Consider the following 26,285-nt stretch of genomic DNA (forward strand, 5'->3'; position numbering starts at 1 on the left):
AAAATATATTCGAAACCAAAACTTTGTGAAGCTTATCGATCTCTATCTCTCGAATCTAGAGTCAATCATAGGTGGTCCAAAAAACCCCTAAATTTGTTCCAATACCTCACTGTGATTACAATAGATGAAGAAGAAGAAGAAGAAGAGGTTGAATAGAAGAAGAAAAGAAGAAAATGAAGAAGAAGAAGGAGAAGAAGGAGAAGAAGGAGAAGAGGCGAAGAAGTTACCTGCACTGGAGATTTCAGAAGGGGTCGCGAGCTGGGTTCTCTCTTCTCTCCTCTCTCTATCGCGGACTGTCGGGAACGAAAATTTCAAGTTTATATTAATTTGAAACCAAACACCACCGACAGAACAGCCTCTCGGTGTTTCGTCAAATCGAGGGTTTTTCGTTTTTTATACACTTTCAGTTTCAAAAAAATAGAAACAGAGCCTACATTTACCAAACGGTTTTTTGCGTTTTTTCGTTCTATTAACACAAAAAAACGCTAGAAACGTTTTTTATGAACAATACCAAACGGGCCCTTAGTGTTTAAGATCCCCAACACCAACTGAACATGCATCACTCCAGAAATGTGTTGATTATATTAACAACAATGAAAACATCATAGTCAAAATACACTGCTCAACAAAGATTTGAACATGTTTTTTTTTGTTACGGTATATGAATTTATAATTGATTTTATATGGTATTCTATGATATGTCTCAAAACTTGTAATGAGGAGTGAAATATATATATATATATATGCATTATTAATATTCAATGTGTTATAATTATTTTGAAAATTATATGCAAGTATTTATATAATGATTCCTTAATTTATATAAATATAATATCAAGTTATTTTAAATCTATAAATCTAAAACCCGTATCTTGCATTTGAAAATTTTCGTCTAAAATCCATACTGTCCATTTTCATATTTTTGCGGTGGTAGGAAGCACATTATTTCTACTGTAGGACTCATTCTTCATGAATGATCTCAACCATATATGTATGGGATTCATTTTAGTATCTCTATCTCAACCATGCACTTGGGTTTAGGGTCGCGTGTCCATTGCCCTTCACCTGCTCTTTACACTTTTTTATTTGGTAAGGACCTGCTCCTTACAAGTAACTAGTAGAAAGATATTTCCGAAGAATTAATAAAGAGAGAAACCCCTCTTCACTTACGCCCCCCGCACACAGAAGGCCATATGAAAAGACTGTCCTAACCCATATTCGATGCCTTCTGACAATCTTTCATTGGTTGATGTGATTGCGCAGTATCTACAAAACCGGTCACGCTCATTTTTCATTCCACTTAAAGAGACGAGAAATGCGAACCCTAAAATCTCACTGAACCCTGCGGTCTATAAAAAGGGGGGCAGAGGTTTATATCTTTCGACACTCTCTTCTTTCTTAAACCCTAAAACCTAAAATCAGCTTCAGCCTCTCTCGAACGGCTGAAGCTTCTCTGCAATAGTTCGAAATGGGGAAGAAATCTGCTCAACAGGTTCGAGTTTTGGTGTCCTCTTCGTTATGATTCTATAGTTTTGTTTTGCCGATAGGTGATTGCTAACGTTACGGTTTCTCGCAGGTCGCTACAGCAGTCTCTGCTAGTCCACCAGCGAAATCAGCTAAGAAAGGTATCTTTTTTTCACATGGTAACCATTTTTGTTGTTTATGAATCGTTGAATGGTGTGATAGAGTTGATGTTTGGTTCATTTTCTTTGTTTTCTTTGATAGGCAAGAGGACTGCCGAGGAGGCGTTGGAGAAACAAGTGAGTATCAAGAAGCAGAAGTTAGCCGAGGAAGAGCTTCTGAAGAAACAGAAGAGTGCGGCTAAGACGAAGAAGAAGCAGGAAACAAGCAGCTCCGAGGATGATTCTTCATCTGAATCCGAAGAGGAGGTTTGTTCTGGTCTTTATCTTTTCTGGGTTTTGTTATATGTGTCTTTTTCTGTATTTCTTTGTTGTAATGATCGTATTCAACTTTTGTGATTTTAGAAACCCAATGTGAAGGCCAAAAAGTCGCCAGCTGTTGCCTCTAAGAATGGCCTTGCGGTTGCTCCCAAGAAGAAACCAGAACCTATCGAGAGTTCTGATTCAGATAGCAGCTCTGATGAAGATGATGTGAGTATTTCACTGATTCATATATTTTTTTTTATAACTCATGTTTCTCTTTTAATATTTTAAATTTAAGTAGTCACCATTAGTCAAAATCTGCAGAAAGACTATTTTATTTCATGTTTTTGTTCTATTATTATATTATAGTTTTGAGCAAGCTTGTAATATGAAATGCATTTATATTAAAACCTTAATGATCATAGGTAGCTGCAGCAAAGGCGAAAAAATTGCCAGCTGCTAAGGCTAAGAATAGCCCTGCAGCAGTGTCCAAGAAGAAAAAGGAATCAAGTTCCAGTTCTGATTCTGATAGCAGCTCAGAAGAAGATGTTGTGAGTGTTTCTAATGATTATATTTTGTGTGATTGATTTGGTTTCTTAAGCTTACTTCTGGTTTGCATGTACAGAAGAATGTGGCTAAGGTTGTGCCCCAAGCAAAGAAACTGCCTGCTGCTGTGGCTAAGAATGGCCATGCAGCTGGTTTAAAGAAGAAAAATGAATCAAGTGACAGTTCTGATTCAGATAGTAGCTCAGACGAGGACGATGTGAGTGTTTTTCTCCCCCCCTGAATTTATGTTTTTTAGATTAGAAAACTTAGAGCTGGTTGGACATGCCCAGAAAAACTTGGCTAAAGTTGTGCCCCAAAACAAAGAAATTGCCGGCAGATGCTGTTAATACTGGCTCTGCTGTTTCTGAAAACAAAGGTGAATTAAGTGAGAGTTCAGATTCACATGAGGAAGATGTAAATATCATGTTGTTTTCTTACACATTGCTATTGAGCTTGTGAACTTAGTTCTTTGTAACAAGTCTTTTCTTTCTTTCTTTAATTTATTGATAATGGAAAGGGGAAATGACTACCCTGGATTAGTCTTCCTGCTGTATTTAATGGTAGCATTACTGTAACATGCTCAAACTATTGTTAAAACTCAAAGCTTTACAATGGATTGGAATGTCATTGCATTGCTTATATCCTGCAGCGGGACACCTTTAGTCCACATTAGTGTAGTTCAATTGCCTAGGCAAGGATGGACTGTAAACCTGTTTGATTACATTGACAGTCTTGTGAATCTGTCTATGGATTTCCAAAGCCTAAACATTTGGCATGTAATACTCTTTGTTATTGGAGGTCTAGCATGATCACAAATTTAATTGTATTATTCTAAATTTTCCTATTTCTTACACATATATGAGGTATGTGTTTCCTATTGGTTACACATATATGTGGTATGTGTGCATATATTAATCACTAGTTATATTGCTTTTGCAATGCCAAACCATGTGACTTTATCAAATAATCGCCTTGACCATCACCCAGCTTGTAAGTACTGTCACACACCACTAGATGAAGTGCTTAATTTACAGAAATGTAAGGTCTAGCCCCGGGGATCTGCATTTGGTGGTTCTGGTTCAGAGCTGATGCTGAAGCATGCATATGCATCTGCATTGACTTGGATTTTATATTTTTTACATGTATAGAAAGCTCCAAAGGTTGCTAAGCAAGCCAGTAAATTGCCAACTCCGGCCCCAAAGAGTACCCCTGCAGCGGCTCCCAAGAAGAAAGCTGAATCAAGTGATAGTTCCTCGGAGAGTGATTCTGAGGAAGATGAGGTTCTTTTCTCTCTCTCTCTCTCTCTGTCTGTAATCACTTCACAGTTGATATGTCGAATATCTTCTGTTTGATTTTGGGCCATGTGGTGATTGTTTTGCTATCTGATTACTGTAATTCAAATGGTAGCAGAAAAATGTTGCCCCCGGTCCTTCCATTTCTAAGAAACCATTGCTAGTGAAGGGTAAGCCTGGGCCAGCAGTGGCGAAGAAGGAAGAATCTACTGGAAGTTCATCAGAGAGTGATTCTTCGGAGGACGAGGTAGGCGGGGTCGACTTTTTTTTTGTCAAATGCATGACAAATAGAATGATCCTAGAATCCAGGATATGGTCAAAGATGCACATGTGTACCATTGGCATTACAGTAATCCAGGTGGGGTAAGCTTCTGAGTTACTTATTCTTTAATATTGGTGTCTTAATACAGGTCAAGGTCAAAGCTGCTGCTCCATCTTTGTCAAAAGCTCCAGCAAAAAAGAAAGAAGAATCTAGTGACAGTTCAGAAAGTAGCTCTGATGAGGAGGATGTGTGTTCTCTTTTCCTTTTTTTTTTTTCTTGTGTTAATTCTTCAGAATCTTCTATTGATCATTGTGGTAATTATGCGTGTACATTGTATGGGGTTCTTGGGGATTGTTCGTTTTGAATAGGTGCTGCTGGTAGTATGATCTTAGAACTAGCAGCACTGATCTAGATGCCAGAAAAAAGCCTTTTAAGGAGAATTTTGCTAACCACAAAGGTTAATGCGGGAAGTTTAATGGAGGAACACCATCTAGTGAATGAAATACCGTTTTACAATGTAAAGGCGATTAGTTGGAAAGATTCCATCTATACACATGCTGAACACTTTTGGGAGTTTTTCTCTTATCCCCTTTACCATTGAACTTGGTTTTTACACCTTGAACTTTTGACTAGACCAATATTCATGAACTCTTCATAAGTGAAATGTGAATGATCTATACCCAGATCTTGGATATGGTTACTTTTCCTTTTGAGCTCCCATGGGCCCTACTGTCTGCCTCTACATGCTTATCATCCACCGGTATTTTTAATGACAGTTAACATTTTAAGTTTGTTCAACCACTTTTCTTTTACTATTTTAATGGTAGATGAAGGCCAAAATGTTGCCAGGCCAAAAAACACATCTGTGCTTCGATCTTCTGTTTCTGGTCCATGCTTTCCTGTTTATAAGGCCTCTCAGTTAAGTTTGGTCAATTTTGATGTAGGAGGCACCTCCTGCGAAGGTTTCTGTTCCTGCAAAGAGACAGCTTGTGAACACTAATACAAAAGCATCAATGAAGGTAAAAACCATGCCTGTTTTCTTGAACATGGAAAACTTAAATTGATCTTTGCATAAATTTTAATAAGTTTCTATTGATTTTTGTCATGGCCAAGTGGTTATTATCTTCTAATAGCTAATTTGGTGCTACCTTGTGCTTTAAACCCTTGGGAAAATAGTATGTTAAATTGTGGCTGAAAATATGTTGTCTAATATGTGCGATGTTACTATTACTGTTATGGTAAATTGGTTCCAGTGTCCCCCATCGAAAAGGTAAATTAAATAATTTGTTTGTGGAGTGCAATGGGAATCTCCTCTTCAGGTATATACCTACATATTGTGAGTAAGAGTAGAACTCGGGGGTTTCTTCATATAGAAAGTTGTATTTTCTCTTTTAGGTAACTTTATTGGCCGTGTTTTAATCATCTTGGTTCTATTATTGCAATAATGAGCTGTCCAACTTTGCATGTTCCAAACCACAAATTGGGATGAAAAAAAAAAAAGACTGCTTCCAAGGAAGATGAGAGTGAGGATGAGAGCTCTGAAGACAGTGATGAAGAACCTCAAAAGAAAAAAGTGAAAGTTCCAGTATGTTTTTCTAGATTTTTAAATTTGAATTACCTTTTTGTCACTTTGTTCCTTTCATTCCTTGCAAAGTGATTTATGTATTTATGTCTTGTTATGCAGCCTACAGGGAATGTGGTGAAGCCTAATGCAAAGGCTTTAAAGAAGGCAAGTAGCAGTGATGAGAGCTCTGAGGAAAGTTCTGATGATGAGCCTTCCAAGGCACAAGTGGTAAAGAAGGTTAGAGGACCTTGATAGTGCAAGCATATGAAATGTTATTTAATTTAGAAGATCTGATTACTGGTGTGCTTCACAAACCTTATGTTAATTTTGCCTCCTCTTTCCACCAGCTTGCCAAAGCAGCAAAGGAAAGCAGCAGTTCTGAGGATGATTCATCTGAGGAGGAAAGTGAGGAGGAAGAACCTGCCAAGACTCCAAAGAACAAAGTGAGGGAGCTTGTAAAAATATTGTCTTGCCAAAATGATGTTTTAAATCTGTAAACTCCTTGTGATGGATCGGTGAGATTTTTTTTTTTCTGACATTGCGACCTCATTTGCACCAGCCTTCAAAAGCATCGAAGGAAAGCAGTAGTTCTGAGGGGTCTTCTGAGGAGGAAGATGAAGATGAACAGCCTGTTAAGACTCCAAAGACCAATGTAAGGATTGTTTTTAACATAACTTTGCACATGTTATTGAAATTTCATGTAAATAAATTTTCTTCCAACGGTAGTAAAGTAAAAGGAATGGGACTCGTGACTATGGCAGGGCTGTACACTCTGCTCTCTCGCGACTCCTACTCTAATCAAAATACTAATCCGATACTCTAGTTTTCGCCAGAGATTGAATGCTGCTTATGATCTGATCATGCTTTTTGCCGTTCCTTCATACAATTACCATCCTTTTGCGATTACTCCAAATGGTGCTGCTCTTGTATCAGCAATAGTGGGAGGACAGACTTGAATGGTGGATATTTTGTGTCTGAAATCACCTCCGGTCTTTTCATGATAACTCATATCAACGTTTGGCTCATAGTTCCAATGGAAGGGGAAGGATAGGAAAACTTGGATTTAGGACATGTGCTCCGATCCAATTAATATGGTGGTCTTCAGTGATCTTTCCTTGGTCATATAGGAATTCATTTTTCAGCCTCCTAAGTTTTAGATAACTTTGATTTGAGATTGGAATTGTTAGATAGTATGCTTGCAGATTGGTCAAGTCAACGGATTTGATGAGAGTTATCAGCATTCTTGGTCATTATTTTTTTCCCATGAGGTCAATAGAAAGTTCTTCGTGGGAAGGTTTCCAGATTTAATATCTGAACGATTACTCCAAATAGGAAAGGCTAGCAATTTAATGGTTCAAATCGTTGATAGCCGCAGACTTGAAATTAACGATGAACTGAAGAAATAGACAGAATTTGAATCACTAGCATCATTGATGTACTTGTGGTTCCGATGCCATGCACTTTGAAAGTGTATCACTGTATTTGACATAATTGACGTGTATAATGCTTTTACTACAGAGAGCTGGGTCATCTTTTGATTGTAATCTGCAGTATAATCTACTGGTTAATGAAAATTTTCTGTAAAAAGAGAAAAAAAAAGTAAAGAGAGCTTTTAAGTGTTATTCTTCAAAAACCTGAGGCCTTCCTTTGAATCAATAAAAAGCTTTAAATGTGGAATTTTGCTGGCTGAAATTTGAAAGAAAATTAGGTTTTGTTGATTTTGGTCCTACTGAGCCTCATACGATTTGATTTGCACATTTGTACTGCTTCACACTTTGTGTTTAGCCTGTTGACTAATGGATGACCTTGCAAAAATTGTAGATCAAGAAAGACACTGATGAAGTGATGATTGATGCTGTGACACCTAAGGTAAACAATAAGCAAGCTGGTGCAAAATCTGAGAAAAAAGCAGTATACATAAGTAATTTACTTGCATGTCTTGATGATGTTATATATAATCAGGAGTACTGAACTCTTTCTGAATTTTGTGCAGCACAATGCTCCGGCTACCCCAAATGTTGGAACAACTGGGTCAAAAACACTGTTTGTAGGGAACCTATCATTCAGTATTGAACAAGCTGATGTGTATGTGTCTTTTAATTCTGAATACAAAAAAAAATTCATTCTTTTTGTTTCCCATGTGTTTTCATATATTCACATTATTTTTTTATAGGTTGGAGTTCTTCAAAAAGGCTGGGGAAGTTGTTGATGTCCGTTTTGCAGTTAGAGATGATCAATTTAGGGGATATGGCCATGTTGAATTTGCCACTGAAGCCGCAGCAGCAAAGGTCAGTGTACCTTATGTTGTAGCCAGTGTAATTCTTAAATTTGGCTTGGTTTCAGGTGTTATTTTGCTTTCTAAACTTATTCAGCAGAGTAAATGTTTCTCATGGCTAGTTATTATACCTTAAGCTATAGGTTCATTTTCTTTAATTCTCAGAGTGAATGTCTGATGGTGTTGCATGTGTATGTGAGGTGGGGTGCCAAATCTTAGTCTATTTCTTCATGGTACAAAATTTTGGGTTTTTGGGAGTTCAAGCCTTGCTATGGGGGTTCACCCATTTTTATTTTATATATTGGTTGATGACTTGGGTTGGTGCTTTTGGCTGTCATATTTGTGCTTTGCACAATCGTTTTGAGCGTAAATTGCCTGCCTGGGGTAAGGCGGCTGTCAAACAATTAAGTCTGCTTGGCTATTTTGAGCACAATTGACTAGTAGACTTGGCATAAGGACATGGTTTGAATTTTTTTTTTTCAAAATGGATTTTAGTTTGCTAAATATTGTTGATCTAAATCAAACCCAAATGATTGTAATTACATGGTCAAATGGGCTGAAATTTCACCGAAATATTTTGGTTTTGACAGAAATCAAAGTGAACACCAGATCCTTGATTGAGAAAACTGAATCTTGACTGAATCATGGCTCAAGTTTCCTTTTAAAAGGATGATAACCCAATGATCTGTTTTCTTATGTCGTTTCTGCAGCCCCTCGAGTAGTATTCATCATGGGGTATAGAATTTGGTATTTGTAAGTCGTCTTACTCCTCTTCCCAGAATTAACAAGTATTTATGCCTTTAGAAAGAAGGGTTTTAATTGATGAACTGACATGCTAGTAACTTGGAAATTCTGAAACACATACTTGCAAATGGTCCAATATCTCTTCTTCTATTATTTACCACGCTTGAATATTGGCTAACAAACATCTGCTATCTTCAATCATTGCTCGGTGTTCTATTATTTACTTCTTTGGAAATGATCCAATATCTCTTCTTCCATTACTTACCACACTGAAACATTGTCTAACAAAACGTCTGATATCCTCAATCATTGCAGATGGTTTTATTATGTTATAGCTTTAGTGCGTTTAATGCATTCTACGTATTTGAAAATGAATAATTAAGTTTAACCTGTAACATTTTCTTTCCCTTTGTAGGCTCTTGAACTGAATGGTGAAGATTTGCTGGGTCGACCTGTAAGACTTGACTTGGCCTTTGAGAGGGGCTCCTATACCCCACATAGCAGGTATTTTTGTCTCTTATAACCCCACCATCTCTTTACTGGGTTGATTGTATTGTCGCAATTTTACTTGACTATGTCATATATCAGCAGAGAAGGCAACTCATACCAGAAAGGAGGTAAAGGCCAGGGAAGGACTGTATTTGTACGAGGTTTTGATACCTCTGTTGGAGAGGATCAGGTAAAATCAAGCAGCATATTTCCTCCAGCTATGTTTATTGGATGAGTTGGCTTTCCCACATTCTATGGCTAACTGCAGGTTCGGAGCACTCTGGAAGAGCATTTTGGGTCTTGCGGAGAAATTTCAAGACTGTCTATTCCGAAAGATTATGATACTGGTGCTCCCAAGGGGTATGTGCATTTTTGCCTAGCCTTATTTTTTCTTCTTTCCTTTTTATCTTCCGCCCCCTCCCTTGGAATTTATTTTCTCTATCGGGCCATTTCCATGCTTAATGCCATTTCCCCGTCCATGCAAGGCCACTCATTTCCGTTTTGGTGGTACTTGTTTATGGGGTTTTGTTTTAAGTGTTTTATTTTTATTGGGTTCCAATGTTCAATTATAAGACCCAATTTTAGGGCCATGGGGGTACACAGTTAGTATTTTAAATTGGAAGTTATTACTTGGGAAGTAATCTTGTTTGATAAAATTTATCCTATTAGTGGAATTCATTAGTCTTGAGTTGGTTTAGGACTCTTTCCAAGCTTCTGCGTATGAAAGACACTACTGTTCAGATGGGTCTTCTACTGCTTTTGTTATTATACTTATTTGGTTAGTTATTGACTCCTCCAACAATGGCCAATAATTGGAGAGGGAGAGGGAGAGGGAGAGGGAGAGGGAGAGAGGTGAGAGAGAGTAGTTTTCTGTTGCAAATTGGGGTTGGTGCATTTAATTGCTTGTATCCATAGTACATCAGGCGACACATAGATAATGAATAAAATGGAGTTAGTATCATTTTTTTATATTGAAAGATACTTTTGGTTAGTAAGTATTCCAAAAAAATAGTATGATTCTGGAACAAAACCACTCGTACCCGGCAATGCAAGATAATCTATTGAGAAGCTACTGAACTTTCTTCTTTTTCAACTGATCTTCAATAATGAAATTATGATGGTTACCGTGTTGAGTTATAGGTCTCTTTTCAAAGAATCTGCTTAGGCAGGAGTTTCTAGATCATTCGTGTCTTTTATTTCTTTTTAAGTTATTGGGTTAGTTAAGGTCTCCAACAATGCCCATCAATTTTTTTTTTGGGGGGGTGGGGGGGGGGGTGGTGTAGGACTCTTTGATTTTCTTTTACTTTTACCGCTTTACAAATACATGTAAAGCCAGGCCCCTTGACTTGCTTAATTGTTAGTTTTAGTTTTCTCTAAGTGATGTTGTATCCCATCTACTCACTTTTTCTCCCTCTTTTGGTCTTTTTTTTCCCATGCTATCTCCCCCTTTCTCCTCTCTATTCTTCATACATGTGGCATTTTTGCCAGCAGGGTTATTTCCCTTCGTATTCTCATCACCAGGGGAACTTTCACCCCGATCTGCATAAAAAACACGGTTAACAATCAATTTTTATTTATGTTACACACACACATATATATATATATATATATATATAATTTGGATGAACTTATTCTCTAATGCTCGCAAACTGTTTTGGAATTTAAATTACTACTTGGAATTGTAAAATGAAATTTGTAATTGGTGCTTTTTCCCAAACTAGGACTCTAAATCTGTATTATAACTGAGTTAAAATCAATGTTTTGATCTATGCAATTTTTATTTAATTAGTTAATGGTTTAGTTGGATCGATAGATTAGTTAATTAAGAATGAAGAAACCATTCCCTCTGTTAATCTTCCATCTGCCACTCCTTTTTCCTCACTTCTCCAACCATCCCTTGTGTGCAAGAACCAACCTGAATCTCCGTCTCTCTTCTTGTCACATCTGCAAATTCTGGCAACCATAGCTGCTGCTGTAATTCTGGCACTCCCTCCACTCTTTTTCGTTATTTTTCATTTGTAAGATATAATGCCCACCCCCATTTTTGTTTTCGTCAGTTGTGTTATGCTGGCCGTACATGCATATGGCGGTGGTGGCAGAGACATTGCTACTTGAGTTGATTTTGTCATTTTTTGGTTTTGCCTATGTGAACTTAGAAATTTAAATGAGAGGCCATATTATGCCTGAAGAGGGGCTGTACTTCATAGAGAATAGTGACGAATATATAATTATAACAGAATGTATCAATCGATAAGTGGACATTTTAAAATCAAAATCCGCATTTGAAACGATTCGGGTAAAATATCAAGGTTCAGGGCCTTGGGTGGGTGTCTAATGTTTTGGGTTGGGGTCGGTCTTGGGTTTAGGCCTATTTATTTGATCTCAAATCTGATTACTCTCCAAAAATCAGTCCATGAGTTGGGCTTGTGTTAGACCTTTGAATATTGGTAAGGTTGCTTCTTAGGTAGTCCAATATTGGCCAGTGCTCTCTTTAGGGTCAAACATCCCAAAATTTAAAAATCGAGTTTCTTTTATATAATGTCCGGTTTTTATTTTATTTTTGACTTACCCTTCATAAGAAGGCTAGGCTGTGTGGGAGGTGTATTGAGCCCCATTCTTGGGCTGTGAGTGTACAAATCTGCTATTGGGGATCTCTAGGATGCATGATGCGCTATAGATTGATTATTAATTGGGTCATTAATTACAATCAAAATGCAATGCAATCAAGCTCCTCCCTTGGATCTAAATCGATTTTGGGAATTGATTATTCCGCTTCCCAGCCCACTATCGGGGCCCATATTATTTGTCGAATTTTTATCAAATTGCCTTGTAATTTGGAGTTCGTTTGAATAATTGATCTATGATCAATTCCATATGTATGTTATAATGCATTATTGGGGTAATATAGGTTAGAATAATTTATATCACCATCTATGTAGCATATTATGTATTTGCTAGCCTATTTTAACTAGATTCTTTTAATATGGCTTGCTTAGTATTAGATTAGATAATTTGCGTCAAATCATTCATAAACTTAAAGCTTTAAATTTTTTGCTTTTTCTAATATACCTAGGCTAGCATAACTTAGGTATTTGGTTTAGGATTTCACATATCATTACTTGGATACCTATATTTAGGCTTCCAGTGATTAGATTTAGGATTAGTTTGTCGAGTACAAACAAAGCATGGTCAAACAGAAGGAGAGTGTCGTAGAGCCGGGAAGACTGGGGGCTTAACACCTTCCCAGTCTGACCCTTGTTTAGATCCCTATTGCAAACCAATCTTATCCATCAAGTCATTTATGGGCCCGAGACCCTTTCTAGGTGGCGAATCCCTTTTATTGTTTATCCACCTCTTGGCATTTGAGGATTGGGTTACTTTTTTTAGGATAGAGCATCCAACACATTCATTCTGACCTGCTTGATCCGATACCTTCCCTCCCTATGTCAGGATGGCATTGGTTAGCGAAGCTCCTTTGTACCTACAACATATGAAGAAATCAGCATCCTTAGTTGTTCAATTATTATGGGGTGAGCAAAATAAAGATTAGGTCTCCTTTCTTGGTTAGGGGGAACAAGAGCCAATGAACCAAATGGCCCTACCCTGAGCATTTTGTATTTAAATAATACTTTGACATAAGATTCTTCTGTTTCATTATATTCCTGACAAAGTTGGAGAGAATTTGCCTGCATCTTAGTTGGGTATGCCATAACCTTAGGGTGTGACTCTTTCCGTACAGAAAAATTATATCTGCTGGATTTGAACTAATTTTTATTTGAACTTCTATGTACAGGATCGCTTATATTGATTTCCCAAATGAGGATAGTTTCTCCAAGGCTTTAGAGTTCAATGGATCTGAGATTGAAGGCTATTCGTTGGTAGTGGAAGAAGCAAGGCCAAGGCCTGATAACCGTGATGGAGGTGGCAGTGGAAGAGGTGGTTTTGGCAGGAGTGGTGGTAGAGACGGTGGTGGTAGGAGTGGTGGTAGAGATGGTGGTGGTCGATTTGGAGGCTTTCGTGGAGGTGGTCGAAGTGGTGGCAGAGGAGGCCGTTCAGGAGGTGGTGGCAGGGGACGTGGCACACCCTTTAAGCCAAGCTTGGCAGCGGCCGGCACAGGTTAGAGATTCTTAACTTTTTCTTAGAACCTGTTGGGTCATGCTGTCCTTGTCTGAACTTAGCTGATGAGGGGTGTTGAACTTAGCTGATGGAATTTATATTCACTCTACTTTTGTCTATTCAGTCTAGATTCATGTTCCCATCTACTTATGGTTGTGGTCCTAAATTTGATTATGCATTTATATCACATTTTATGTTTATTAGTTATTTGTAAAACCTGCCCATGTTCTTTGTCATCTCTTATTTGTGTTTTTATTTGTCCATGAGGTTGACTAATTACTTGACTAGCTGATTTTATTCATTTCTCTACAGAGATATGGATCTCGGATGTGCAAATAGGCCCAAGGTTGTACTGATATATATGATGACTAATAACAGAGCTTTATCATGAAGCAGGTTTAGTTAAGGAAATAGAATAGGAAACCAATAGAGATCAGATATGGTTCGAGTAACAGTAACATGTTAAATAAATTTTTTTTTTTGAGACCAGAAACATAAAGGTATCAGGTTCACAATTAGATCTAAAGTATTGCGGAGAAATAAAATGGTTATGATCACTTGAATGGACTCGACCTCTTGGAATATTGATCACTTGCTACGAAATATCTAAATTATCTTTTAGTTTAGACTTTAGGAATTCTATGAATTGGAAAATTTCTGTAATTAAAATTGTTTTGGTGTTTTACATAAACTTTTACTATGCTATTAATTGGCGTGATCATTCACTTTGAGCCGTCTTATCCATAGTCTGGTTGGAAAAATTAACGTGTTGAGAAAGAGGAATATTATTTGTAAAATATCCATTTTAATGTCTGTTGTGTAAACAGAGTTAAGTGCAGTTGTTCTGCCAAAATGAAAATCCGAAATTAACATTTGAGTGTGGTGTTAATCCATGCATGTTGTGTGATCCTTTCATGTACTCCTATGATGCCCAGATGGCAACTGGGCTTGTGCACTACTCGCACACTTAGTCCTCCATGTGTTCTTTTTGAATGCTGGGAGAACTGATTTAACATCTGAGACTGTTTGAACAATGGGTATTGTTCAAATCAGAGGTAACAAATAGAAAAGTGGAGTGAAGGTTCCTACAATGGACTTCGTTGGAGCACTTTTTTTGAATCTTCTTAGGATCTACATTGTTCCTTTTCTTTTTGTTGTTGTAACTTGGGCTATGTTTGGTTGCAAAGGGCAAATTTGATAACCAAATAGGAAATTTTTTATATGTAGACATAGTAGTATATCTTACCCAAAAAAATGTTGTACCTGGTCAGGGTCAGCCCAAGCCCAGTGTTGCCCAACTTCGGGTGCGAAAATCCCAGCCCTATCTGAGATCAGGGTTGGCTGAGGCTGGTCGGGCTTGTTGATACCCCTAGTGATGGCAGGGCCAGCTTTGTTCTGGGAAGTGAGGCCCAGTGTGGACAAAGATTCTGCTGCCAATCGAAACCTGTGGAGGTTCCATTTGGTAAAGCTCTTTAAGGAATCCTGGTTTCAGGATTTAATCTTGGGAAGATGGGAAGGTTATGGGGCAGAGGTACGTTTTGGGCAGATTGTGTGTTGCATGCTGTTATCACTTCCCTCTTTCTCGAATCTGTTACTTCCTAGCAGTCTCGATCACTCTCTCTCTCTCTCTCTCTCTCTCTCTTTTCTCACGTTCCTATCAGCCCCATGAGTTTTCAGTCGAACTTCTGAGGTCCTCCTTGCCCTTTCAAATTTTTGGAAAAAGCTTCCTTACCAGGGGGCGATTCAAATCCTAGAGACTTAAACCTAAAACTTTTTCTTTGCTGTAAGATCTGAAACCTGCAACCATGGTTGCTTCAAGACTTGCGTGATTTTGCTTCTAAGATTTTTTTTTTCTTCATTCTCAGATTGTTGATTCATGTGTTGATTGGTGGATTTACAAAGATAGTAGATTAGCTATCTAATTCAAATTTTCAGATAGATTGATCATATGAGATTGTGCTCCCCATTGAACTGAAACCTGGTCATCCGCACTTGTTTACATCCTAAGGTTGAAGACAACCTTTTTTTTCTGTAATTGCATCTTACAACCCCATTATTAGTATTTGCATATGACCCCCCATTTTAGTAGTCTGATTAATTGATTCCATTTTATTTTGAAACAATTTGATTCCAGAAAATGCCTCCCTTTTTTTGTTTAACATTGAATTCTGTAGTGTTTGAGGCTTCCATTTATTAACATTTTTACACTATTTTTTTAACTTGAGTTATTTGTTAGTCTTGTGAACTATGGTGATTCCAAATCAAAGTTATTAAACTTTGGATCACTTCAATGGATATGACCGATTGGCACCAAAAACTCCCTTGAATCGCTGATTTCTTAGATCTAAGGGCTGAATTTAGGTTATTGAGACCGGGGTTGGACTGGATTTGATCTGATCCCATGTCTTGAAACAGTGCATGAGCTTCCAATGTTTACCACTCATTGTTAGAAGAAATGGATTTGAGACTATCCATACTGAATTTTTAGGGCTCAACACGGTTTTAGGAATCCATATTGGGAATTGGCCGATTTATATCAGTATTGTCATTGGGGTTAGGGTTTCAACTATTGAAAAATTTTACCTCTTGTAAACTGACACTGGAAAGTTTGTCCTAATCGAAATTTCTTTGTAAAATTTTACATAAAAAATCAAACAGAGCTTGAATGGAACACGAGGGAAAAATATTTAGTATAATAAATATATAATACAAAAATGATGTTTGTAATTTTTTTTGTTCACAAACATTATGATATTACATAAAAATGGAGTTAACCAGATTTCATAAGAAATGATGTCTATCAGTTCATGGTGTTTTGTTCGGTGAATCATCTAAATACTAGTGTGTTAAAATCTATTTATCAATTGATTTTCCTTTGTCTGATTCTTGTTGCCTATCATCCTAATACAGTTTTCATTCTGTGATGCTAATGCAGGGAAGAAAACAACATTTGATGATTAGAGAATGCTGCGGATATTGAACTGTCTTCCCTACTTTTGATTCCGTCTGGCACTTTTCCAGCTCTTGGTAGATTTAGATGTGTTGTCTTTTGATTTGTCTATTATATGTGATCGGAGACCTGTATTTGATTTGCATATATTATTTGAATGAGATATAGATGCTAATGCAGGGAAGAGAACATCAATTTGATGAGTAGAGAAATAAGGGGGATTTTGAACTGTATTGCCTCCTTTTTGTCATACCTTTTTGGCATTTTCACCCATCCTTTTGGCTTTAGATTTAGACGTGTAGTACCTTTTTTTTCTTGTTGAACATGATTTATTGAATGAGATATGATTATTTGTGTCAATACCGTCAGCTCTCTCACCTGTCAATTCTTGGACTTCACATTGTACTAGATACTTCATGTTGTGAGATATTGGGATAGGTCAGGGAGTGTTAATGGTCAGTCTGTTTTTGGGGTTCATTTTGACTGTTGTACCAAAACCAGCGCCGTGACCTGCAAATTCAATTCGATGAGACTTATGGTGTTTGTTAAGATTGCCCCTTGTTATCTCAGAATCCAAGACTTCTTGGGGAGAGAACAATCCATAATAGAGCCAAGCATAAGAGAAGAGGAGCCGAAAGGAATAAGTGGAAAGTAGAATTGTCAAACCAGCCAATCTAGGCTACGTAGAGGGATTATATTGCTTCCCAGATCTTATTGGTGCAGTTTCTATAGGAGAGAATTCAGGTCTGCTGAAGCCCCTTTATCATATGAACGCCAATAGAAGAGATGGGGTTATGCTCATTCAGTCCCACCGACTACCCAGTATCAGTGAAATTCTTCATTATGATCAGATTGGTATGCCTATGATCAGGTTGGTATTCCACCAACTTAGGTTCAAATTTTGAACTCTTTAACTGTTGGCGCATCATCTCTATCCCCATCTTGGGTTTTAGCACCATCCATTAACCAAGGGAGTCCTAGGAAACGAACCTTGTTCTCCTATTCCTATTCTTCAACTTTTTGCCAAGGAGGAACCCCTTAAACCTATCAGGTTGTACGGTTCAGGCCCAAGGGTAATTCTTGGTTAAATGCGGAGGCACGCAACCTGTGTAACAAATCATTCATGGGAAGACTTGAGATGGATGTCTGTTGGCTTTCAGCCTCTGGACCGGTGGAGTTACACCTGGGGTGTTATTCTTCTTCAAAAACAGCATCAACAACACAGGACCTCACCTTCATGTGGGATCCATTCTTACAGCAATAATACACTCGACCCTCCTCTAAACAAACAGAGCCTTATAGATCCTCACATGTATACATAAAATCTGTGGTGGTAATTAGAATTTTTTAATCTTAATTTCAAGTACTTTATTACATATTTGGATGCTACACAAGGGCAGATTTAAGTAATAATGGAAACTTTCCGCAGAGAATGATATGGTTCTGACTTCTGACATGCGCTGGGGCTTACAATCCAAAAGCAAAGTCCTAAGCAAGCAGTGCATTTGTGGCTGCAAGCCGCACGGACCTCTTCAGCATTAGAATGTGAAAGTAGAAGCATTGCAAGTTGGGATCCACCAAGTCATCCTGTCCAAGCTTTCTAACTGGTTCATAACTGCATGGCTTGAAATATCTGCAGTTTTTTTTTTTTTTTTTTTTGGTGGGGGGACTATTTGCATTGCAAATGAAAAAAAATTAGCATTTATAAATCAGCAAAAAACATATTTTGATTGATGAATTGTGATGAGACATCGGGGTTTGGAATTATTCATCTTGGAAAAAGAATAAATACTTCCCCTATTCGTTGAGTTATTAAAATGCCATTCTCAAGCCCCATAAACTACCATGATCAATCCTCCCGTATAATTTTTATGAAATATTTTCTATCATTTAGATTATTTATTTTTTTTTTTTTTTTAAAGTTTGGTTCAACTTACTGAATTAATAAGAAGCATAAAGGAATAAGTTACACTTCCTAAAAAGAAGACCCAAGAATTTTACTCGAAGAATAGGTTGTTACGGTCTTGGAAGAACTCAACCCCATAAACCAACTTATAAAGTGAGGGGACCCAAGACCATATCAACCCACATCAATTCCCATAAGAAATGGTCTTGGAAGAACTCAACCCCATAAACGAACTTATAAAGTGAGGGGACCCAAGACCATATCAGCCCACATCAATTCCCATAAGAAATCGATGTGGAATCAACCCCCATAAACTGATATGGGATCGTAACATATCACCACGCTCTCAAACCCGACGTCCATGCCGGATCATGTAACCCCCACATCAATTCCCAAAGGAAACCGATGTGGGATCAACCCCATAAACTAATATGGGATCGTAACATACCACCACGCTTCCAAACCCAGCCCCCATAAGTTGATATGGGATCGTAACATATCACCACGTTCTCAAACCCGACGTCCACGGCGGCCCACTCCGCATCAGGTAGCCCTTTCGCCCTTTCTAGGCTGCTCTCACTTTACTCCAGGGTTTCTGCCCGATGGCAGATAGACCTTTCCTAGGAGCTCTCACTCTGGCACCAGGTTGCCCCTTCCGGGCATGAGTTGGGCTGAGAATCGGTGCTTTGATACCACTCTTACGGTTCTAAAAGAACTCAACCATAAATTGGCTTATAAGGTGAAGGGACCTAAGACCATATAAGCTCACATCAATTTCCATAGGAAACCAATGTGGGATCAATCCTCATAATTTGATATGGGACTTCCAAACCCAACGTCCACGGTGGCCTACTCTGGATCAGGTAGCCCTTTCTAGGCGGCTCTCACTCTGCTCCAGAGATTTCTTCCTGGCGACAGGTAGCCCTTTCCTAGGGGCTCTCACTCTGGCTCCAGGTCACCCCTTTCGGGCATGGATTGGGCAAAAGATCAGCTGCTTTAATACCATTATTACGGTCCTGAAAGAACTCAACTCCATAAACTGGCTTATAAGGTGAAGAGACCCAAGACCATATCAACCCACATCAATTCTCATAGGAAACCGATGTAGGATCAGCCCCCATAAGCTGATATGGGATCGTAACATAGGTCATGCTTTTTAGACTATTGAGGCTTATCTTAAACTTTGAAGTAACTTGGAATGAACACCAAAAGTACAGATAAAAGAGGACATTTACATTGTTTTGGAACAAAAATTTCATCACATTTAAGCGAGAGAAAAGGGAAGGTTCATTCATATTTTAATGTGGAGACTTAATCACCACCAGCATGAACAAACCATTTGATATGATGGTTACTAAATAATTATATATATGACAGTATATGAACCTCATGGAACTGTAAAAATGCTCTTGTTTCTCTCACTAAATTTGAGTTTGCATCCTCTTCCGGTGTGATCAATGGTAGCTTATAACTGAAATCTTAGCTTGAGGTCCTCCTTGAATATAAACAAAGATGCATTGTGAGCCATGGTTCAATACTTTGATCCAGTGAGGAAGTAAATATATATTCTTCTCTGCAGTTGTGGAAAGGCCCCATATTGGCCCTGACAGGTTTTTAAACGCCAGTTTAAGGTACGTGATTGACTTCATGGATGTGTTTTTGATGATAACCTTATGGCGGTAGTAGGTCATTTGTCCGATCCTCCAGGTAGCCGTGATTGAGTGAAGGAATTCAACCGGTAGCTCTGCCAGAAGTCATGACAGCCAATTCAAAACTAATGGTGTCAATAAAGAATCTTTAGAATTATCCTAACATTTCCAAACAACTTAGATCTGTTCCAAATACCTCTCAGAATCATAGCGAAATAATTCTACTACTTACTTGATGCTCCATAGTGGGGTACTGGTGATGCCTTATGGTAGTGGGGTACTGGTAATGCTTTATGGTAGGGCGCTGGTGATGGCTTGGAATAAGAACCTGCAAATTTAAGGAGAGGAGGCCTTAGATAATATGCCATTATCTGGACAGAGGACTAAGAATCTTAATTAACAAGTAGCACTGTCATGAGAGTCGAAGTGTAAATGCGTTCTTGTTATTAACAACTTGGACAAATGAAGTGAAACACAATAAAATATCAAAACTGTGTTCACCAACCTGAAGTTCCTGAAAGACTCTGCAACTTGGAGAAAAGGCCTATAAGAGGAGCAGCACCAGAAATAGTAGGCTCAGATTGTTCATAATTGGACCTTTCATCAGAGTAGCCATCATACATGTCAGGACCTCCCACAAGTGCTCCAACCAACACATTGGGGTTTCCCTCGGGTCGATTATACCATTCCTCAAACCCATCGACACAGCCAACGGTAGATTGGAGAGCATATATAGAAGGGATTGAAGCACCTCTATGGTGAACATGAACTGGATAATTCTCTCCAAACCCAACCAAGTAACTCAAATACTTTGGATTTTTGCCAAGAATGTAATCAGCCTGAGGAAGTAGGAGCAAATACAATATGATCATTAGTATTAAAACAGAGATGAAGAAGCAGAATCATGTTTCTGAACTAACAGGAAGAATAAATTTTTTTCTGATAGTGGGTTAATCAATTAGTGGGAAAATTTCTATAGCTTGGCTTTCACCTGCTTGATGATTCATTTAATTCCCAGCCCATTGGCACCATATAATTTGAAATTTCTAGGCAGAAATTATATATGGAATTCTAAAAAAAGCTCAATCAAGGAGGAACTTGATATCCTAACTCAAAACAAATACAAAAATTACTAGGCTCTGAACTCTGAATCTTCAAATCACATCTTTGGCTATAGATTCAGAGAGTATATTTATTGTGAGTTCCCAGATGCTCTAAATCTTTCTAAGATACCTGTGATTGAGAAAACTTCAGGAGAGCTTCAGGTTGGACTTGACCGCCTGGACAACTTAGCACAGCATTTGTCACAGAAAGATAATCAGAGTAGACTGCGAGAAGGAATGCAGCAGAGGAGGCATACTGCATGTTATTCCACTGGTGCAAATGTACCAAGCCCCCTAGCAATAAAGCCAAGAAAAAAAAATCAGATATCCAAATCAAGATTAAGAGACTTGCATCCTTTTCTTTCACCATTCAAAGGGATTAAGTAATCTAAAAGGGTTCATTGTTAATAGAAACTAGCAAGTACCTGGAGTCAAAGGCACATTATAACCATTGTTCTTTTGCAGATTGGCACATGCAAAATAATCTGCTTTTGCCTTATACTGCTTTAGAGTGGAAGTGTAATAGTTACCAGCCCCTTCCAACAACACCTGCATTAGAACTTTGAATCTTAGATCAATTATTTCCAGAAGTAATTCAGAATTAGTAAGCCTTTATCAATGCGTTTAAATCGGGTACAGTAATCCTTGAAATATATACCTTAGAAAGAAGAATCTGTACACCAGCATATTTGTTGTCCCAAGAGAATTCTGTCATAGCCATTCCAGTGCCACCCAAGGAACCAGCATTATCAGAGACATACTTGAGATAGTATTGGTCGCCCGTCGCTCTAAAGAGCCAGGAAGCTGCCCATAACAATTCATCCTTCACCAGATAATCACTTAATGAGAAACAGAAAGTTGAGTAAAGTGGAAGAGAATTTCTAAACAAATAAGGTGAGGAATCATGGATTTGAAAATTGTAACAGGAACCCAATTACCAAAGGAACCCTTTTAATGATCTGGTTCAAGCAGTTTTTGCACTGACACAACCCTCATCAAACAAGTGCTCCAAAACTTCAAATCAAGTAGTTATAAATTTCATTTTGGTGGCCACTACAATGCAATCAAGGATTGAAGCGGAAAAAGCGAAAATTTTGACCTAACTTATAAGTCCCATCTTAAACCCTATATAAGGATTTTCATTGAAGCTGGCCAAGAGGAAATCCAAAGATGGTTAGGATTGCCAAAAAAAATGAAATATTTGTATCCCATTAGCTAAATCTGAGTTGGTTTCCATATTTGCTGAAATCTAAATTTTGCCAGAAAAAAAACTGAAAATTTTGGAGAAACCCTAAATGGTTTTGGCCTCTTGGTTGGAGCAATTCTGACAAAAAGAATGATGTTTATGTGGAACAGAACCGTCAATCTGTGCTCTGTAGGAGGAAGAACAATCACACAAACAAGCAATCTAAACACCAATGGTAAAAGAGAATGCAGAGAGGAAGAGAATAGTTTCTTACCGAATAACCAGATGCAGAGGGATAGAAATCTCGAGCACTTGAGATTGAATCATCGTATCGACCTCGAAAATTATCAGCAAATGAGAAAAGCTGCAATTTGTTTCAGTCAAGATCATCAGATAGAGAGCTCTACAACATGTTTCTGCTACTCTTTATGTTATAAGACTACAGACTAATGAGAGAGCACTGGAAGAATGTCATGTCACAATTGGATTGAAATTTTATAATTCATATTTGATTAAAAGTAAGCCAGAATTGAAAATGAGATTGGGCTCCATCCTATTTCATAATTTATATTGAGATTGAAATAGGTCAGAATCTTAGAAAATAGATTGGGATTTGAGAAGAGAAGCCAAGATTTCCATAGATGTATGATTTTTTTTTAGTTGCAAAACCAGCAATTAATTGAAGGAGTCACCCGAATTGAGTTAAAAAAAAAATAAGAAACATGGTCAAGAATCATGAATGAACTCCGTGTTTTTGCCTTGAGTCGTGTTAAGAAGTACAAAAGAAAAAAATCATGATTCACCCTAATTAGGCTTGACTTGTTTAAATCACCCGATTTTGAAAATGATGAGTCTAAGCCTAAAATTCTGATTTTTTAAGAATTACCAGAATAAAAAAAAAAAATCAAATATTGAAGATCTAAGTGCATTTGTGATTGATTCAACAGAGTAGTTTAAGAATCAAGCATGATTGGAACCATGGTCACAATGTGCTCATAAACTGATCCCAATCTAAATAACGAGTCGAGGTCCATGGATGAGGGAGAAGAGATTTGTAATTAGCCAACCCAAGCCAAAAAAACGAGTGCGGGTCTAGATAAAGGTCTGAATCGATTGGTTCGGTCCTGTTTCCATCATGTTGAATCAGTTTAGGTTTATTATTAGGCCATTTCTGAACCAAATCGTTAAAGGAAATTTTGATTTTGATCCAATTTGATCTGGTTTCTTATTGGTTTTCTATTACTGGTACGTAATCTGACTATTTTTTTTTTTTGGGGGGGGGGGGGGGGGGGGGGGGGGGAGGGTTTGGGTTTCTTATCTGGATTCTATCAGTCCAATCTTGGTTTTTATTGGGTTCAGTTGGTCCGGTTTGATTTGGTTCTATAAAACCCAACCCAAAACCAAATCCATTAGGGTTCAACTTGGTCTAGGATGAACCCGTTGGTTTTGGTTGAACCGACCAATTTGGGCAGAATTTTGACAAACTTAGGTCTCTAAAAAGGATTTGGTTAAGAACTCTAGGTGGATAATTAGAGATTGATTGGTTAAACCTAGGACCAGAAAAACCTTGAGAACAAATCTACTATTCGTATGATCACCTGGCCGAACAAGTCAATGACCAACACCTGTCCTTTTTGTTCTTAGATATACCCCTTTTATCCTTGTAATGACAGAAAATGGGACTGGTATTGATCGTTGACTTGTATGATCACCTGATCGTACGAGCAGTGGATTCTATCTCAAAACTTGGTCAAACGGGTTAGAGAGAGAGAGAGAGAGAGAGAGAGAGTTGCAAGACTTGCATGCCATGTAGTCTGTGGAGGTAGGTAAATAGTAGTTGTTAATTAGTGCTTTATATCTTTCTCTCACCTGTTTTGCATGCGATAGCAAGAGGCTTGAATACGTAGAGTTGTAAAGCTTGAAAGCCAAAGAAGCTGCGGCCAGCGCCGCCGCAGTCTCGCCGGCAATATCAGAACCAGGATGTTGAGCATCAACCTTGTAAGCAGTTCTCGATGTCGTCATATCTTCTGGTCTCTCCCAACAATAGTGATCAGAATAACCATCTCCAACCTAACATATATTAAACCCATTAATTAACGCGTCAACTCGGTCATCTTCCAAGTCTAGCCGAAGAGGATTGAATCTAAATATCTAATTACCTGTGCCCATAGAACATTAGGTTGAGTATGAGCCTTGATGAAGTAATCAGTTCCCCATTTAATGACATCCAAGGTGTTCCCCAATTGATTCGCCGCCGCGATTTCGTGCCTGAAATCTATAGCTCCCCATGCAAGCAGAGTTACAGTGAATGCCATTGGAAATCCAAACTTCACATGATCACCTGCATCATAATACCCTCCCACCAAGTCCACCTGCAAATAATAACCCTCCAATATCATTCTAGAGAGAGAGAGAGAGAGAGAGAGAGAGAGAGAGAGAGGGAGAGAATTAGTATATACCTCCTGCTGAAACCCATCTCTGAGTCCAGAATCGCCTCTCCAGTTAACTTGGTGATTAGCTGGAAGTTTACCGGACTTTTGTGCCTCGAAGAACTTCAAACTCTTAATAAGGGCATCCCCATAATCGAAGCCTGCGGCAATTTTGATCGCCGGCGAGCCCAATAGGCCGACGAAAACGGCGACGTAGATGATGTTTGTAAGAGTCTTCATGACTCGTTTTCAACTCAGAATGTGTAGCAGAGGAAATTGTCCAAGTGGGGTTTGGTATATAAGAGAGAACAAAGAAGACATGAAATTTCCAATCAGTGGGAAGCAAAGAGTGGTAGCTTCCACGTTCCGTTCTAGAGATGAGAGAGTAGAGGTGCCCACGTCTTCACAATATAGAAACTTGGTCAACCTATTGATACATCATGGCCGTTGGATCAGTAGACCAAACTCTATGCGTGGGACCTACAAGTATAAAAGATGATTTAAGGGACCTACATGGCCTTTATTTTTTGGTGTGAGCAAATCCTACATAACCAGCAAATGATTAGATAGGGCCCACAATCTAATTGTTAATTAATTGAAATTGGACATTATCTCATCATCTCCCCTTCACTACTAGCGACCGTGCTTCCAAAAATGCCCCTGTGTGTTCTGAATAGTAGTGGGTGGGTACGTGCAGCATAGCCGCCTTGCTTCCCACGAGAAAACAATAGGAAATATGAAAATGAAGAATATATAAAATAGTCAGGGGTAAAGAAAGGAACTTCCAATTTATTTGGATAGCGGTTTTCAAAAATATAGAGGGGAAGTGTTTTTTGTGAACGGATCAAGTTCACATACGAAAATGTTATCGTACTTTATGATCCGTGGATATAGAATCTATTAAATGAAGAGAGAGAAAATTAATTCTATATCCACGGATCAGAATCGTTCTTGTATATTTTCGTACGTGAACCTGACCAGCTCTCGTGTTTTTTAGACTTGCATAAGTCCCAATGAGAGTGCATAAGGAGGCATTCACGAAGATTTCATTGGGTGTCTATTTCAACCCCATATGTTTGGGTGCATATGTCACACTCTTTTCACAAAAACTTTTTTTTCTAAATATATAAAACGAACAAAGTTTTATGGGCATGCCCAGACATAAAGGCACACACCACCAGGAGGAGGTCCAGCCTAGAACGCATGCCCCTATGTCTGGGTGTGAGTCGTGAGACCTCTACATCTCACCCAGAGAGCACTTGCTAGATAAAAAAAAATTGAAGAATTCGTAATGGTATATTATGAAACCATTTAAGTGTGGTGTACACTGCTGTTAAGACAACTATTAAGACATGGTGAATAATGGACTCCTCAAAGCTATGCAAGAAAAAATATGGAAGTCCTGCAAGGTGGTTAGTTAGGACGAATTGACTAACACTAGTTTTGCTAACGGTGTCAGCTTCGATTTGAAGAGTCAACGCTTATAGAAGGAGGTTGTGTGATCAAACTTTATTATATGCCAGATTGTGGGTGGATGTGTGTAGAAATATGTGGTCATTGGCTAGTGGTGCTCAATAGGATAGAGTAGCTAAAAAAAAAAGTAAAAGTGTTTCTTGACCAGGATTAAATATTGGCAAAACAAGTCCAAGTCAAGGTAAAAAATGATCTAAAATTCTAAAATATGAGTTCTAACATGAATTATATCTTTACAAACAATAAAAAGGGAGGAGTTTAGGTATGCTGCCAATTTTCCTAGAACTAGCGGCTCAACCAATAAGAGGGGCATAGGAGATTTAAGAAAAAAAAAATCATATCAAATAAATGGACTTGCTGGAAATCTCACAAGGCACTCATACCTGATTTTGGATCAAGCAAAGGAACCGAATAACCA

General features: G+C 38.2%; 2 protein-coding genes across 7 annotated transcripts; one reads left to right on the top strand and one right to left on the bottom strand.

The window, feature by feature from the left end:
• Positions 1-1,333: 1,333 nt before the first annotated feature.
• Positions 1,334-16,481, top strand: LOC122086417 (nucleolin 2-like). Of its 6 annotated transcripts, none has more exons than XM_042655208.1 (22): positions 1,334-1,492; positions 1,577-1,625; positions 1,726-1,889; positions 1,986-2,111; positions 2,309-2,434; positions 2,509-2,646; positions 3,578-3,709; positions 3,840-3,968; positions 4,132-4,230; positions 4,928-5,002; positions 5,485-5,568; positions 5,668-5,784; positions 5,895-6,002; positions 6,107-6,199; positions 7,369-7,416; positions 7,541-7,632; positions 7,721-7,835; positions 8,982-9,070; positions 9,155-9,245; positions 9,324-9,415; positions 12,849-13,171; positions 16,107-16,481. In XM_042655208.1, exons 1-22 carry the CDS (start codon positions 1,469-1,471, stop codon positions 16,130-16,132), a joined length of 2,340 nt encoding a protein of 779 aa, XP_042511142.1. In that variant the 5' UTR covers positions 1,334-1,468; the 3' UTR covers positions 16,133-16,481. The 6 variants fall into 6 exon arrangements, with proteins under 6 accessions (XP_042511142.1, XP_042511143.1, XP_042511145.1 ...); XM_042655209.1 differs by having other exon boundaries at positions 9,158-9,245; XM_042655211.1 differs by having other exon boundaries at positions 5,895-5,990.
• Positions 16,482-19,186: 2,705 nt separating this feature from the next.
• LOC122087424 (endoglucanase 5) lies at positions 19,187-24,634 on the bottom strand. Its single transcript, XM_042656556.1, has 10 exons — positions 24,425-24,634; positions 24,125-24,337; positions 23,835-24,035; positions 22,240-22,329; positions 21,438-21,602; positions 21,205-21,328; positions 20,910-21,073; positions 20,182-20,515; positions 19,909-20,004; positions 19,187-19,771 (listed from the first exon to the last, which is right to left on the bottom strand). The coding sequence occupies exons 1-10, from the start codon at positions 24,632-24,634 to the stop codon at positions 19,482-19,484; spliced, it is 1,887 nt and encodes a 628-aa protein (XP_042512490.1). The 3' UTR covers positions 19,187-19,481.
• Between the last annotated feature and the right edge of the window lie 1,651 nt (positions 24,635-26,285).

The sequence above is a fragment of the Macadamia integrifolia genome, chromosome 8 (genome assembly GCF_013358625.1).
Source record: "Macadamia integrifolia cultivar HAES 741 chromosome 8, SCU_Mint_v3, whole genome shotgun sequence".
NCBI classification, from domain to species: domain Eukaryota; kingdom Viridiplantae; phylum Streptophyta; class Magnoliopsida; order Proteales; family Proteaceae; genus Macadamia; species Macadamia integrifolia.

Coding starts and splice junctions, on each gene's coding strand:
- LOC122086417 (XM_042655208.1), top strand. CDS start 1,469: ATGGGGAAGAAATCTGCTCAACAG. Junction 6,200..7,368: donor TTAAGACTCCAAAGACCAAT/GTAAGGATTGTT, acceptor CAAAAATTGTAG/ATCAAGAAAGACACTGATGA. Junction 7,633..7,720: donor AGTATTGAACAAGCTGATGT/GTATGTGTCTTT, acceptor ATTTTTTTATAG/GTTGGAGTTCTTCAAAAAGG.
- LOC122087424 (XM_042656556.1), bottom strand. CDS start 24,634: ATGAAGACTCTTACAAACATCATCTACGTCGCCGTTTTCGTCGGCCTA. Junction 24,338..24,424: donor GAGATGGGTTTCAGCAGGAG/GTATATACTAAT, acceptor TATTATTTGCAG/GTGGACTTGGTGGGAGGGTA. Junction 21,074..21,204: donor TAATGTGCCTTTGACTCCAG/GTACTTGCTAGT, acceptor CTTTATTGCTAG/GGGGCTTGGTACATTTGCAC.